This window comes from Myxocyprinus asiaticus, chromosome 32, assembly GCF_019703515.2.
Source record: "Myxocyprinus asiaticus isolate MX2 ecotype Aquarium Trade chromosome 32, UBuf_Myxa_2, whole genome shotgun sequence".
NCBI lineage: Eukaryota > Metazoa > Chordata > Actinopteri > Cypriniformes > Catostomidae > Myxocyprinus > Myxocyprinus asiaticus.
This window is the reverse complement of record NC_059375.1, coordinates 6,052,129-6,066,080: the sequence shown is the minus strand read 5'-3', so window position 1 is coordinate 6,066,080 and position 13,952 is coordinate 6,052,129. Positions and strand designations below refer to the sequence as shown.

The 13,952-nt window shown below is 44.9% G+C and overlaps 1 protein-coding gene across 3 annotated transcripts in view; it reads left to right on the top strand.

Annotated features, from left to right (window-relative positions):
* The window catches only part of LOC127422905 (receptor tyrosine-protein kinase erbB-2-like), a 163,217-nt gene that overhangs the window by 113,914 nt on the left and 35,351 nt on the right, over positions 1-13,952 (top strand). For all 3 annotated transcript variants that reach the window (XM_051666741.1, XM_051666743.1, XM_051666742.1), the window contains 6 exons: positions 3,417-3,571; positions 3,674-3,718; positions 4,838-4,976; positions 5,427-5,549; positions 5,754-5,852; positions 6,910-7,095. In XM_051666741.1, coding sequence (XP_051522701.1) covers positions 3,417-3,571; positions 3,674-3,718; positions 4,838-4,976; positions 5,427-5,549; positions 5,754-5,852; positions 6,910-7,095 — 747 coding nt within the window. The remainder of the gene's footprint in view (positions 1-3,416; positions 3,572-3,673; positions 3,719-4,837; positions 4,977-5,426; positions 5,550-5,753; positions 5,853-6,909; positions 7,096-13,952) is intronic.

Below are 13,952 nucleotides of genomic sequence, written 5' to 3'. Positions count from 1 at the left end.
TGCGGAGGAAGAGAAGCAGCACGGGACTTACTGAACACCTCTCTCAGGTCATGGTACTCCACAGGAACATGGGAAACATCCACCGGTTCATCCTGCAACACAGAACAAGACACAGGGGAAGGAGCAGACAAAAGACAAGCAGAATGACAGTACAATCCCCACATGGACCAATCGATGTGGGGATTGTGTGAGGATAACCAGGAGTGACCTAAGACAACTGGAGCCAGGGGAGAGTCAATGACATAGAAAGAGGTGAGTTCAGTGTGGTTACGATAAGTCTGATGGTGGTGGTGACCTGGGTGAGTTCGGTGAGTTGAGTGTTACAGAGGGTATTGACCGGAATCTTGTGCTCGAGTGTGGAGGTAGGAATCTTGAGGGATTTGACCAGGGATGCATCGATGAGGTTAGATTCAGCTCCGGAGTCTACTAGGGTGTGACAGGAATGATGAAGGGTATCCCACTGCAGCCATACCAGGAGGAGAGTAGATGAAGAGGGTTTACGTAGAGAAGATCCACCCACCAGTAACCTCTGGACTACTCGTGGGCTCTGTCTTTTAACGGACAGAAACGTAACATATGATCAGCAGATCCACAATATAAGCAGAGACCATGAGTGCGTCGTCGATCCCTCTCTTCCCGGATCAACTGAGCTCTGCCCACCTGCACGGGTTCTCCTTCTGATGACTGGCTGATCGCACCATGAAGACAGAAACTCCTAGGTGGCGGAGAGACACTGGGAGTGTGCTCTGGACGAGAAGCTAGTGCCAAGCGTGAGTGACATTGAAGATGTGAGTCCACTTGAATGGCAAGGTCGACCAACTCATCGAAGGACTTGGGTAAGTCCAGAGTGTAAATCTCGTCCTTGATGTGATCAGCCAACCCATGCAGGAATAAGTCCCACTGTGCCTCCTCATTCCAGTTACAGCTGGCTGCCAACATGCGAAACTCTATGGAGTAATCAGAGACAGACAAAGTACCTTGTCGTAGTTCCACTAATACTCGGGCAGACCTTCAGTAGCTCACTGGAAAATGACTGGAACGAGGAACAACCAGGATGTTTCTGATCCTACACCGCCGTATCCCAAAGGCATGCTCAGCCCGACAGTAATGAGATGACATAAGCCACCTTGGAACCTTCAGTAGGAAAAGCAGATGGCTGCAAAGCAAAATCTAAAGAACATTGAGACAGAAATGATCTGCAGTAGTTCGGCTCACCCGAATAGCCCGCTGGTGGGTTGATGCGAGGTTCGGATCGAAGCGTGGGCGGCATAGCTGGTTCTATAGACATTGGTGGTGGCGGTGTGGGTGCAGGGGACTCACTGGGTGCTGGACTCTGTTGGACGATAGATGAGAGCTCGGTGAATCGCACCTCCAGAGCCTCGATGGCCGTCCTGGTGGTTTTAGCTAGTTCCTCCTGTTGGGTGATGCGTGATTCCTGATTGGTAAGATATTGTTGTACCTGAGCAAGTCCTGCTGGGTCCATCTTGATTGGATCGTTATGTCGTGTTATAAATAGGAAAAATATAACAATGTTTAATGAGAGAAAAGTTCAGGTATATGATGAAAAAATATGAAGCAGCACAAAGAACGGAACAGTCCAGAGACGAAGTGGAAGAAGATGAAGGTGGAGAATTCTGACGGTGGCAGCTGCAGTGGGGAGAGAGTAGAGGTAATATATATTCCAGTGTGTGAGATGGCGACGACTGGAGCAGAGAGAAGCAGAGGTGAGAATCCTGGTGAATGGAGCTGATGGTAATGGCTTGAGCACAGGATAACAGGCAAAAATGTCCAGACTAAAAAATACAGAGAACAGCGTGTGAACACGAGTAACAAAGCACACAACAAGAGAACGATCTGATACTGAACTCACACAAAACGGCTCCTTATAAGGGAGAGAGAAGATAGTGTGCAGGTGCGGAGCTAATCAAGCAGCGGCTAGTAATGAGCGTTGCTGAGCAATGCTGCTGCGTGATTAACTCCGCACCAGCAACAACATGAGGGAGACACACAGAAACAAACCAACAGAATGAATCCTCCCATGACAAGTGCTGTCAGATGATTAAAATATTTATTCCTGATTAATCTCATGAATTCTTAGTTTATCCCGATTAATCACCAATTTTCAAAGTGCTGAAATTCGACTCTCTCTCTCTCTCTCTCTCTCTCTCTCTCTCTCTCTCTCTCTATATATATATATATATATATATATATATATATATATATATATTAGTATAATTATTTTCATGTCAAAATGCATTTATTTAATTTCTAGGAAGGAAAACAAAGCAATATGTAACAATAATGCTTTATTAACATTTTCCAAAAAAAGTCCTTCCACTGTATAAAGATAGACATGCACTAAAATAGCACCTATTCATGTAAAATTAAATGTTTCCCAAAGTCTAAGTGGGATGTTGACTAATTGTAAGAACACACTGTAGGTTGCGTATTCATTGCAATGCACATTAATTCTCTTAAACCCTCATCCTCCACAATATGAATCAGCTGGCAGAGTGTGGCTATCCACTTTGCTACACCAATCATGATTCGCATCAGGACGTCAAAGCACAGCTCAACCCTAGCATCTAGCACTGCTTTGAACTCCACATGAAAAGCACTACAGACAACGGCTGTGTTCAGAATAGCATACTACCCATACTACTTTTACTACTTCTGTCATTATCTATCTATGTCAGAAATAGTAAGAATAGTATGATAGTATGCCATTTTGAACACTGTCAACATCTTGTTCTGCTTTTAGCATTGGTACTGCCCACGTTATGATACTTCATCCGAATTGTCCGGTAATAATTAGCTGTAGCTGATGACAGGTCATCAGCAACGGGTTAAAAGTTGAAACTATTTGAACTTTGAGTGGAGCATCAACAGACCGTCTAAGGGAGAACTCCAACAAACCACAGTGGTCCCTCATTAGTGCCATGTATCATGTGTTTAGCTTTTAGGTGATAGTTAAGACTTGGCATGCTTCTGTGGTAATTAAATTCCACCTTACAAAGGATGCAAAGTACGTTTTTAGTTTGTTTTGTACAGAAAATTACAGTTAAGAGGTCTGTTCTACATCACTTGTTCATTGACACAGAATTGCTGTTGTGTCTGTTTGTGGGAAGTGTAATAAGCCCGGACACATCGCAAAGGTTCAACCCTATTCCAACCAGTGTTTAGGGACATTACAGTATTAATAACATAAAATTATGTTTTGTCTTTGGTACGCATCTTTGGTTTTGTGTTGATGAAGGGGTGCAGAGCCTTACTGATGGTACTGTGGAGGTACTTAACACAAAAAAGGTGTCTTGTCCCCCTGGTTAAGAACCACTTATACAAACACTTCATTAAGGTCTTATAATAGTGTTTTTTTTTTTACACACTAAAGTTTAAAATGTGTGTATCTCATTCAGGGTCCAGAACAGTGTAAGGAGTGTATGCACTTTCAGGATGGAGATGTGTGTGTGGAGCGCTGTCCCAGTGGTGTGAAAGAGGACCAGCACACTGTGTGGAAATACTTCAATGCTACAGGACACTGTCTGCCCTGTGAGACCAACTGCACTGTCTCGTGAGTCACACACTGAGCACATGAACAATCCCACTTATTTAGATTCCTCAGGTCATGTACAACAATTTAGAATTTAATTTTGCATTTTGTGTTTACTGTCAGGTGCCCATTAGATGATAGGGGGTGCCCCATCCAACAGAAAACTGGGTAAGACTTTACCAGTTTAAAATATACTCATGCAGCTTGTTGAGGAGAGATGTGCTGTTACTTTTCTAAGCAATCACATTATTTTTGCCGGCCAAACAATTTTTTAAAATAAAAATCCCACTTATTATGAAGTAGGGACCTGAGTCCCTTGATAGACACTTGATTTGAATTAGGCCAGTAAGCAACTACCTAGCAGTCACCAGAAAGCCCTAGCAACTGCAAAGCAATGTTTTATAAATAACCTAGAACACTCTGCAATGCACATGGCAATGCCCTGGCAACAACCCACAACAACCCTACAGTAGTATTGTGGTGTTGAGTTTTGCACCACCCACATGTTCTTCAAATGGTAAACAACTAGTTAGTAATTATACAGGGCTGAACAGTAAGATTTTTTGTTTGTTTGTTTGTTTTTGGCTCAGTCAGACCAGTATTTCAGATCTTTACTTACCCTGCCAAAACATTTTCTGCCTCACCTATCAAAATGGTTCAGTATATTTTTAGCTATTCATTTTTATATCTACCACAAAATAATAGTAATAATAATAATAATAATAATAATTAAATGTTACATTTTCTTTACAAACAATGTTACAAGGTTGAGTCATACAGCTGGAAGTCATACAGCTTTAATGTAACTCCTAATGTAATGACAGCTATATTCATAACCACACTTTTGCTGGACAAGTATGGTATATTATAAAAAACATTACAGATTGTATTATCATTTTTAACCCATTCTTACAGATGCTTCTAAGACTATCAAAAGTCATTCTCGCAATTTTGACAAAACCTTATCTATGTTAGCCTGCTAGATAATAAAATCTTGGTGAAAGTTTATTTCACAGTCACCAAATCAGCAGTGTTTGCAACAACTATGTTTAATGCATCACAAAAAAAGTTTTCCAGGCATAGAAACACATTTTACAAATGTAAGGTATAGTGACCACACAGTACTGGCCCGATTGGCCATCAGCTGGCCTGATACTCTCTCACACTAACCCTGGGCCAGCAGGCCATCCTTATTGTTGAGCTTTAATCATACGTACACGAGACAGCTTTAGTTGCAGATTGCACAATCTTGCTGAAAGTGAATTATTTGTTATGAAAATCCTGCAGGCCTGGTACAACCATTGCGATCACAGTTGGTGGTGTGTTTCTCTTCGTCATTTTGCTGGCACTGCTGGTGTTTTACCTGCGCCGACAGAAGCACCAGAAGAAAAAAGAAACCTTAAGGAGAATTCTGCAAGAGCACGAGGTAAGATCTGTGTTTTAGTTTCTTGTGTGTAATGTGGTTTTCGGTTTTTATTCTAAATCTTTCTAGGTATTCCTATCATGAGGAATAAAATTTCCCTTGATCTGTTGAGATAAAAGAGTTTAATGCACTATGAAAACATTCTGTAACTTTCAGAACTCGAAAACTCCCCAGTCCAAAAATTTATTGAAACTAAACTGCAAAAATGACTCCACGGCCCACATGAAAAACATTCCACAAGACACATGACTCACATTTATTCCTTTACACCAAAAGAAAAAATTATAAGAGTAAAATGATGAAAAAAAATGTTTTAAATGAAAAAGTGCTGTTCCTGGCCCTAAACTTTAGTGTACAGTATTAACAAACGGTATCAGTTTGAAGTCTGTTTTATATTTGACTGCTTCACATGCTTCATATTGTTGTCTTATGGTATTTACATTTTCCTTGCAGCTGGTGGAGCCTCTGACTCCGAGTGGAGCAATGCCCAATCAGGCTCAGATGCGCATCCTTAAAGAGACAGAGCTTAAGAAACTCAGAGTGCTGGGATCTGGAGCCTTTGGCACAGTCTATAAGGTAAGACACTGCACAGATCTAACCAGTGTCCCAGAGGACCTATCTCTATTATAAGAATTTTATTTTATTTATTTATTTTTTTTGTGTTTAGAAAAAATAGTTGTAAATTATTATCAGTTTATCTGTATCATCCAGAGATTTTATATTGGTGCTTCCTTTTTCACTGCATTACTGTCTTAATTCAGTTTCACTCACTCTCACCAGGGTATCTGGGCACCTGATGGGGAGAACGTTAAGATCCCAGTGGCCATTAAGGTTTTACGTGAGAACACCTCACCCAAAGCCAACAAAGAAATCTTGGATGTGAGTGTTCCTGGGATTGCTTTTATTTTTACTGTAATATTCTGATTAATTTTAGTAACATTATTAGGAGGTTGAACTTTACAAAGAAATGTCTTGACCATATTTCAACCCCCCACCCCCGCCCCCCAAAAAAGAAAGAAGTAATACTGTACATAGAAATTAAGCGTATTTGAGGGACATTAAGGTATTTGTGACATTATTTTCAGTAAGCACAATCTCCCTCCTCATAGTTGTACTTTACAAATGTACTTTAAAATTTAAAGGGTTTGTTCACCCAAAAATTTTAATTCTCTCATCGTTTCATGCCATCTAAGATGTGTATGACTTTCTTTCTTCTGCTGAACACAAACAAAGATTTTTAGAAGAATACCTCAGCTCTGTAGGTCCATACAATGCAAGTGAGTAGTGCTCAGGCATTTGAAGCTCCAAAAAGGAGATGAAATCCACAAAAAGATAATCCATCAGACTCCAGTGGTTTAATCAGTGTCTTCTGAAGTGATCCAGTTGGTTTTGGGTGAGAACAGACCAAAATATAACTCCTTTCTCATTGTACATCTTGCCAGCAGTCAAGTCTCCTTGGTAATCATGATTTCAAGCTCGATTACACTTCCTACAGTGCCATCTAGCATTCTGCTCATCCGTCAAGCACTACGAAGTGTAATCGAGTACAGATACATTTTATTTCTCTCCTTTTTGGAGCTTCAGAGGTCACCAATCATTTGCATTGTATGGATCTACAGAGCTGAGATATACTTCTAAAAATCTTTGTTTGTGTTAAGCAGAAAAAAGAAAGTCATACACATCTGGGAAGGCATGTGGGTAAGTAAATGATAAGATAATTTTCATATTGGGGTGAACTATCCCTTTTGAAATTAATGGTAATTAATCGTTTTAAAAATCGACAGTCACACTCCTGAGCAGAGTCCCCCTGAGGTGAGTTGATTCCAAGCTTTGGAATCGACTGTGGATTTCCAATTACTCAGAACTGAAGAATCAGTTCTTTTTAGGAATCGACTCCCAGCCCTAGTGTTTTGTGTATGTGTGTGTCTATCCACAGGAGGCGTATGTTATGGCAGGCGTGGCGAGTCCATATGTGTGCCGTTTGCTGGGTATCTGTCTGACATCTACGGTTCAGCTGGTCACTCAGCTCATGCCATACGGATGTTTGTTGGACTATGTCAGAGAGAACAAGGATCACATTGGCTCTCAGTACCTCCTCAACTGGTGTGTACAGATTGCTAAGGTAAGACACCTAATGTGTGCACTGGAAGAAGGCTGCAGAAATTGGAGTATGCAAAACCACTTTATAATTTTTATTGGTTAAATCTATAATGAATATTCTTTAAACAATATTTGTTCCCTGTCTGTCACTCACTCGTCGTGGTGTCGATGTAGTGACACTAGGGGTTCGATCTTGAGAGCCCCAATCACCTTTGCTTAAAATAGAAAAGGCTAATGAAAATTGGTGAGTGGAATTTGCATGCCACTCTCCGCCCTGATCACTCATTCAGATTTTTTCTTCAGAGCCAAATGCATGTGTGTTCGTCCTCTCACTCTTTGCTACGCTGCTGGATTCTTACGGCGCATATCAGCGGTCACCCTCACACGGTTGAGTGCTGTGTTTCCCCTGGGTGCTTCGGCAGCCTGAGTCTGCAGGTGCCAAGAGTATATTAGAAAGAGTATATTTCCTTCTAAAAGAGCTCGTGCAAACGCTTGGCGTCTTTTTAAAGATGTCCTTCCGCATTTGCGTTACTGGATGTGGCAGTTATCTCTCCCCTCTGGGTACCCATGAAATCTGCCTCGAGTGTCTGGGGCGCCAGCACGCCGAGGTGGCTTTCGCGGAATGGTAGTGTTCTCATTGCGAGAATATGCCCTTAAGAATGTTGCAGTCGCGGCTCACTTCCTTCTTCATGAAGCGAGGAGCTACCGCGGCTGCTCCCCAACCCGGTCCGTCCTGGGCTGATGCTCAGCCAGCCGGATCGGCAAGCACCGCGGGCGATCTGGATGTGGACATGGGAGCGTTTCCGCCGGCTCAGCCCCTGCAGACCTCCCATCCCCCAGCACGCTTGTTCTCTCCGGATGAGTTTTCGAGCAATGCAGGTGGTCTTCCTCAGGGCGGGATTAATGTGTCATTCCTGGCTCGTGACAAGGATGAGCTTTCGGTGGGTGGGCTTCTGCTATCGGAGGCGGATGAATCTTCTGAGCTCCCACCCACGGGTGGTTGAGCACAGGATGAGTCGGATGCTGAGATGGCAGCCTTGCTTGCTTGCGGACGATGTCCACGCTTGTGGTCCATCAGTTTCACCCATCAGTTCTCCACGGTGAGAAAGCAGACCGAGGCAATTAAACACATCCTGCCGCAGCACGACCCAGCCACCTTCAGGCCACCAAGATCCCGCACCCCATCTGCTTCTCGCCAGAGCTGTTCCCCTGCGGTGCCGGCCCCGGCTCCTGTACCATCGGAACCCACAAACCGGCCTCAGAGAAAAAGATCCTTCTAGCAGGTCTTACGCCAGTGGTGGTAGACACAATCACTCAGGCCAGGGCCCCCTCTACGAGGTGGCTGTATGCCCTGAAGTGGCATCTTTTCACTAACTGGTGTTCTTCCCATGGGGAAGATCCACAGAGATGCGCCATCGGGTCTGTGCTGTCTTTTCTTCAGGAAGGGCTGGAGAGACGGATGTTTCCCTCTGCTCTGAAAGTGTACATGGCTGCCATAGCTGCTCACCATGATACACTGGACGGCAGTCCCTCACGACAGTGCGACCTGATCAACAGGTTCCTCAAAGGCGCGAGAAGATTGAATCCTCCTAGACCGTGCCTGATCCCCTCTTGGGATCTCTCTGTGGTCCTACCTGCCCTACAGAGAGCCCCATTTGAGCCCCTGGAGCAGGCCGAGCTCAGCACTCTGTCTCTGAAGACGGCCCTCCTGGTGGCGCTCACTTCCATCAAGAGGGTGTGTAGCTCTGCATAAATTATTTTAGGTATGCTGTAGCAGACCCAGTGACTGTTCTGTATGCCAGCATCAGAGCCTTGAATTTGATATGTGCATCAACCGGCAGCCAGTGGAGAGAGACAAGGGGTGGTGTAACATGTGCTCTCTTTGGTTCATTAAAGACCAGACGTGCTGCTGCATTCTGGATCATTTGCAGGGGTCTAATTGCACATGCAGGGAGGCCTGCAATGAGAGCATTACTGTAGTCCAGTCTAGTTATGACAAGTGACTGGACAAGCAGCTGTGTGGTATGTTCAGAGAGGAAGGGTCTTATCTTCCTGATATTGTAGAGTGTAAATCTACATGATCTTGTGGTCTTTGAGATGTGGTCTGTGAAATTTAGTCTGTTGTCAATGGTTACCCCTAGATTTCTGACCGATTTGGAAGGCGTTACTGTAGTTGCACACAGCTGCACGGTGATGTTGTGTTCAGCAGGGTTGGCTGGAAGGACAAGGAGTTCAGTCTTGGCTGGGTTGAGTTGCAGGTGGTGCTCCTTCATCCAGGCTGAGATGTCTGCCAGGCAGGCAGAAATTCAAGCAGTTACTGTGGTGTCGTTGGGCTGGAAAGACAAATAGAGTTAAGTGTCATCAGCGTAGCAGTGGTAAGAGAAACCATGTGCCTGAATGATGGGTCCCAGTGATGTTGTGTATATAGAGAAGAGAAGTGGCCCAAGCACTGTGTCCTGAGGTACCCCAGTAAGTAGCTGATGTGGCTTGGATACCTCACCTCTCCAGGCTACCTTGAAGGACCTACCTGAGCAATAGGAATTAATCCAGTCAATCACAGTTCCTGTGGTGCCCAGCGAGGAGGGGGTAGAGAGTAATATCTGATGGTTGACTGTGTCAAAGGCTGCAGAAAGGTCCAGCAGAATCAGGACGGATGATCTGTATTCAGCTTTCGCCCGTCTCAGGACTCAATAACAGAGAGCAGGGCAGTCTCGGTGGAGTGTCCACTTTTAAAGCCTGACTGATTGTCATCCAGCAGCTTGTTCCGTGAGAGATAGGCAGAGATTTGATTGAAAACTTCCCTTTCAAGTGTTTTTGCCATGAATGAGTTGAGAGAGACTGGTCTGTAGTGTTCTATTTGTGTGGGATTAAGTGCGGGTTTCTTCAGCAGCGGGGTTACTCGAGCCTGCTTAAATGTAGTGGGAAAAGTGCCTGTAAATAGAGATGTGTTAATTATGTGTGTGAGTGCAGGTAGGATGGACGGAGAAATGGCCTGGAGCAGGTGAGAAGGAATGGGGTCAAGGGAGCAGGTGGTGGGGTGGTTGGAGAGGAGGAGTTTAGAGACCTCAGTGTCAGTCAGAGGAGAGAACATAGAGACAGAAGTGTTGCATACAGGAGACAGGTGTTTGACAGGGTGTGGTGCTGAGAATGTATTGCTGATGGTTGTAACCTTATTAGTAAAAAATCTGCTGTCAGTGATGTGTCTGGCAGTGGAGGGGGAGGGCAGAGAAGTGTGTTGAATGTTCTAAACAAGCTGCGAGTGTCTGTGGTGCTGTTGATCTTGTTATGGTAATAGGAGGTTTTTGCAGATTTAACATTATCTGAAAAAGTTGCAAGGAGAGACTGATATTTACCTAGATCTGCTGGGTCTTTAGATTTCTGGCATCTCCTCTCAGCAGCCCTGAGGTCAGTCCGATGTTCACGAAGGACATCAGACAGTCAGGGGCTGGGTGGTGTAGCACGTGCTGGCCTAGAGGAGATAGGATAGATGTTGTCTAGACAGGTTGTTAAAGTAGAGCTTAGTGTGTCTGTGGCAGTGTTTACATCAAGCGTGTAAATACATTTAGTGTGGGAAGAGAGGTAGAGACAGCAGTGGAAAGGCGTGAGGGTGAAAGAGGACGGAGGTTACGGTGAAAGGAAACCAAAGGTGGAGACTGTTTTAATGTAGGTCATGTTGAATTGAACAAAGTATTGATCAGAGACATGTAAAGGAGTAACAAGAATATTTGAGTTGGTACAGTTATGTGTAAAAATTAGGTCCAGCTGGTTGCCCGATCTGTGAGTTGCTGTGGTGTGTAGTTTTTCCAAGTCAAATGAGACCAGGAGGGTATTCAGTTGAGTGGCCTGGGGCTTGTCTTGGTGTATGTTGAAATCACCAAGAACCATAAATGGCCTACCATCCTCCGGCAAGGAGGACAGCAGGACATCCAACTCCTCAAGAAATTTTGTCAGCTGACCTGGAGGGCAATAGATGACAACAAAATGTATTTTTGTGGGTTGCATTGTAGTAATAGCATGGAATTCAAAACTAGTACTGTTACATAGTGAAGAGTGTGGTGAAAAAGTCCAGTTGTTATGAATGAGCAAACCTGTTCCCCCACCCCTACCAGTGTGTCGAGGGGTGTGAGAGGAGAAGTTGTTAGAGAGAGCAGCAGGTGTTGCTGTATCCTCTGGACTTATCCATGTTTCTGTCAGTGCCAGGATTACTTCCCCGTTGGTAAGTCCATGTGAGGTATGCTCCACATGTTAACCTCCCTCCTGCAGGATGTGGTCTCCGTAGTGCTCTCCTTCCTGGAGAGGGAAGAGCACTTCCCAGCGCTATTCTAGAAAGTGCTCGGCGGGAGATTACTTAACAGAAAATTTAGAAAGGCACCACCAGTAGCCTACTTGGGTAATTGCCTTCTCCCCTCTTAATGGGATTAGGGAGAGGCCTTACTTAACTTGCTGGAAGGTCATGACATGGTTGAGCACTCGCTGCAAGGCATGTAGCAGCTTGCCCATGTCCACTCTTCCGTGCCTCGTGACACGGATCAGCGCCTGTGCCGTTTCCTATAGGAACCCCTAGTGTCACTACATCGACACAACGTCGAGTGAACGTCTTGGTTACTGATGTAACCTCTGTTCCCTGATGGAGGGAACAAGACGTTGTGTTCCTCCTGCCGTGATGCTGAACCGGCCGCTGACATGGCTGGGACTCTCTATTGGCTCCTCAGCATAAATCTGAATGAATGATGCACGCCATCTCCTTTTATACCCGTATGTCCGGGGTGGAGAGTGGCATGCAAATTCCACTCGCCAATTTTCATTGGCCTTTTCTATTTTAAGCAAAGGTGATCGGGGCTCTCAAGATCGATCCCCTAGTGTCACTACATTGACACAACGTCTCGTTCCCTCCATCAGGGAACAGGGGTTACATCAGTAACCAAGACATTTTTATTCACAAATAGGCTACAATGCATGTTTGTTTGGTTACATCAGTGACAGTTTCGTAACTAGATGAGATGTGATAAAGTGACCAGTGATAAAAGCTCTTCCCTGAAAATCTGAGTTTTTGTCCTAAACAAATGTGAAAAGACATTTTGTCGGTTATTTGGTTTATGTCACACCATGCTGGGTAGCCCCGGCCACGGTGAAATCTCATAGGTCCAAAATACTGTACCACATAACTCTATGTAAAACTCAACAGTAGAGTTTGAGAAGTAAAAATTCTATTAATTCTGTCTACAGAGAAAAATATATATTTTTTATTGTCATTTTTCTTCAACCATTGGTCACCCTGTTAATACTTTAATATTTTTCTACCATGGTGAATTAAAATTCCTGCAACCGCTCAATCCATCAGGCCACCTGAACTTCTGGCTCCTGGAAGGATAAAAGCCAGTCCACAGCCACACAGGTGATGCCTAAAGTGGCGGACTGCCTCTACTACCACCAACAGCTCACGTTGAGTCACACAGTAGTTGTACTCTGCTCGGTTGAAGGCCCGCTATTGTTTGCAATGACTCTTTCCCCTGTCGCTCCCTCCTGGGAGAGGATGGCACCTAGACCAACATTGCTCGTGTCGGTATCCAGGATGAATGGCAGTTTTATGTTTGGGGTGGCTAGGACAGGAGCATGGATGGCATAGTGCTTCCTTCAGACTGGTAAAAGCCTGCTGTTGCTCTGTGCCCCACTGAAATCGTTGCACCTTCTTTGTCAACTGATGTGCACCGAGTGTAGCAAAACCAGGGACAAGTCTTCTATAGTAGGATGTGAGTCTGAGAAAGGCTCTCAGCTGTCTTAAGCTGCATGGAACTGCCCAATCGTGAACAGCTGCAGTCATTTTGTCCTCTGTAGCTACCCCCGCCACACTCACATGGTGGCTCAAGAAGGTAACAGTCTTCTACATCAGTTGACACTTGTCTGGGTGTAGTTTCAGACCAGCCTGGGCTATTCTAGTAATAACCAGGTCAAGGGCGCTCAGAGCAGATTCAAAGTCTTTTCCATGTACCAGGATGTCATCCAGGTAAACCAGGCATGACTCCCTGGGGATGCCCTGGAGTACCTGCTCCATCAGCCGTTCAAAGATCGCAGAGGCCAAAGGGCATGGTTCTAAACTACCAGAGACCTGTCCCCGTAGTAAAAGCAGTCTTCAGTTTTGCATCAGCACTAAGAGGGACTTGCCAGTACCCACTCTGCAAATCTAATGAGGTGAGCCACTTGGACCCAGCTATCTGATCTAGCGACTTGTCGACTCATGGGAGTGAATAAGAGTCCTTCACAGTCACCTCATTCAGCTGTCTAAAAATCAACACAGAAGTGCCAACTGCCATCCTTCTTGTGGACCAATATGACCGGTGAGGCCCACGGACATTCTGATGGTTCTATCACCCCTGCTGACTTCATCTCTTCCAAAAAGTACTCTGCAGCTGATTGCAGAGTCAGAGGTAACCTTCGTGCACATTGACAAATGGAGGAGGCATTTCCAGTATTAATGCTGTGCTGTACTAGCTGTGTTTGTCCAGCGTCACTGGGTGAGGTGGCAAAAATAGCATTATGATGCTCCAGCAGACTCCACAATATTTGTTTCTCATGTTCCTCCAAGGCCTGGCTGCTTTCCTCCCAGACAGTCTGTGCCGTCTGCAGTGATGTGGGGGCTTTCAACATTTGGGTGATGGAGCCACAGCCATAGGGAGACAGAGGCTGGCTGTGTGAGAAGAGAACATCTGTACTTGAGCGTGGCGTTTCCGGGGGCAGCACCCATTGTGTTGAGGTAGCAGCAGCTGGTTCTTGGGGAAATGGTGTGCAGGGCCCTGGTTCCAACGGGCCCATGTAATGTGATTGGGCCCCTTCTAAGGTGGGATTGAACTATATCGGCACTGTACACATATCTGGGAATGA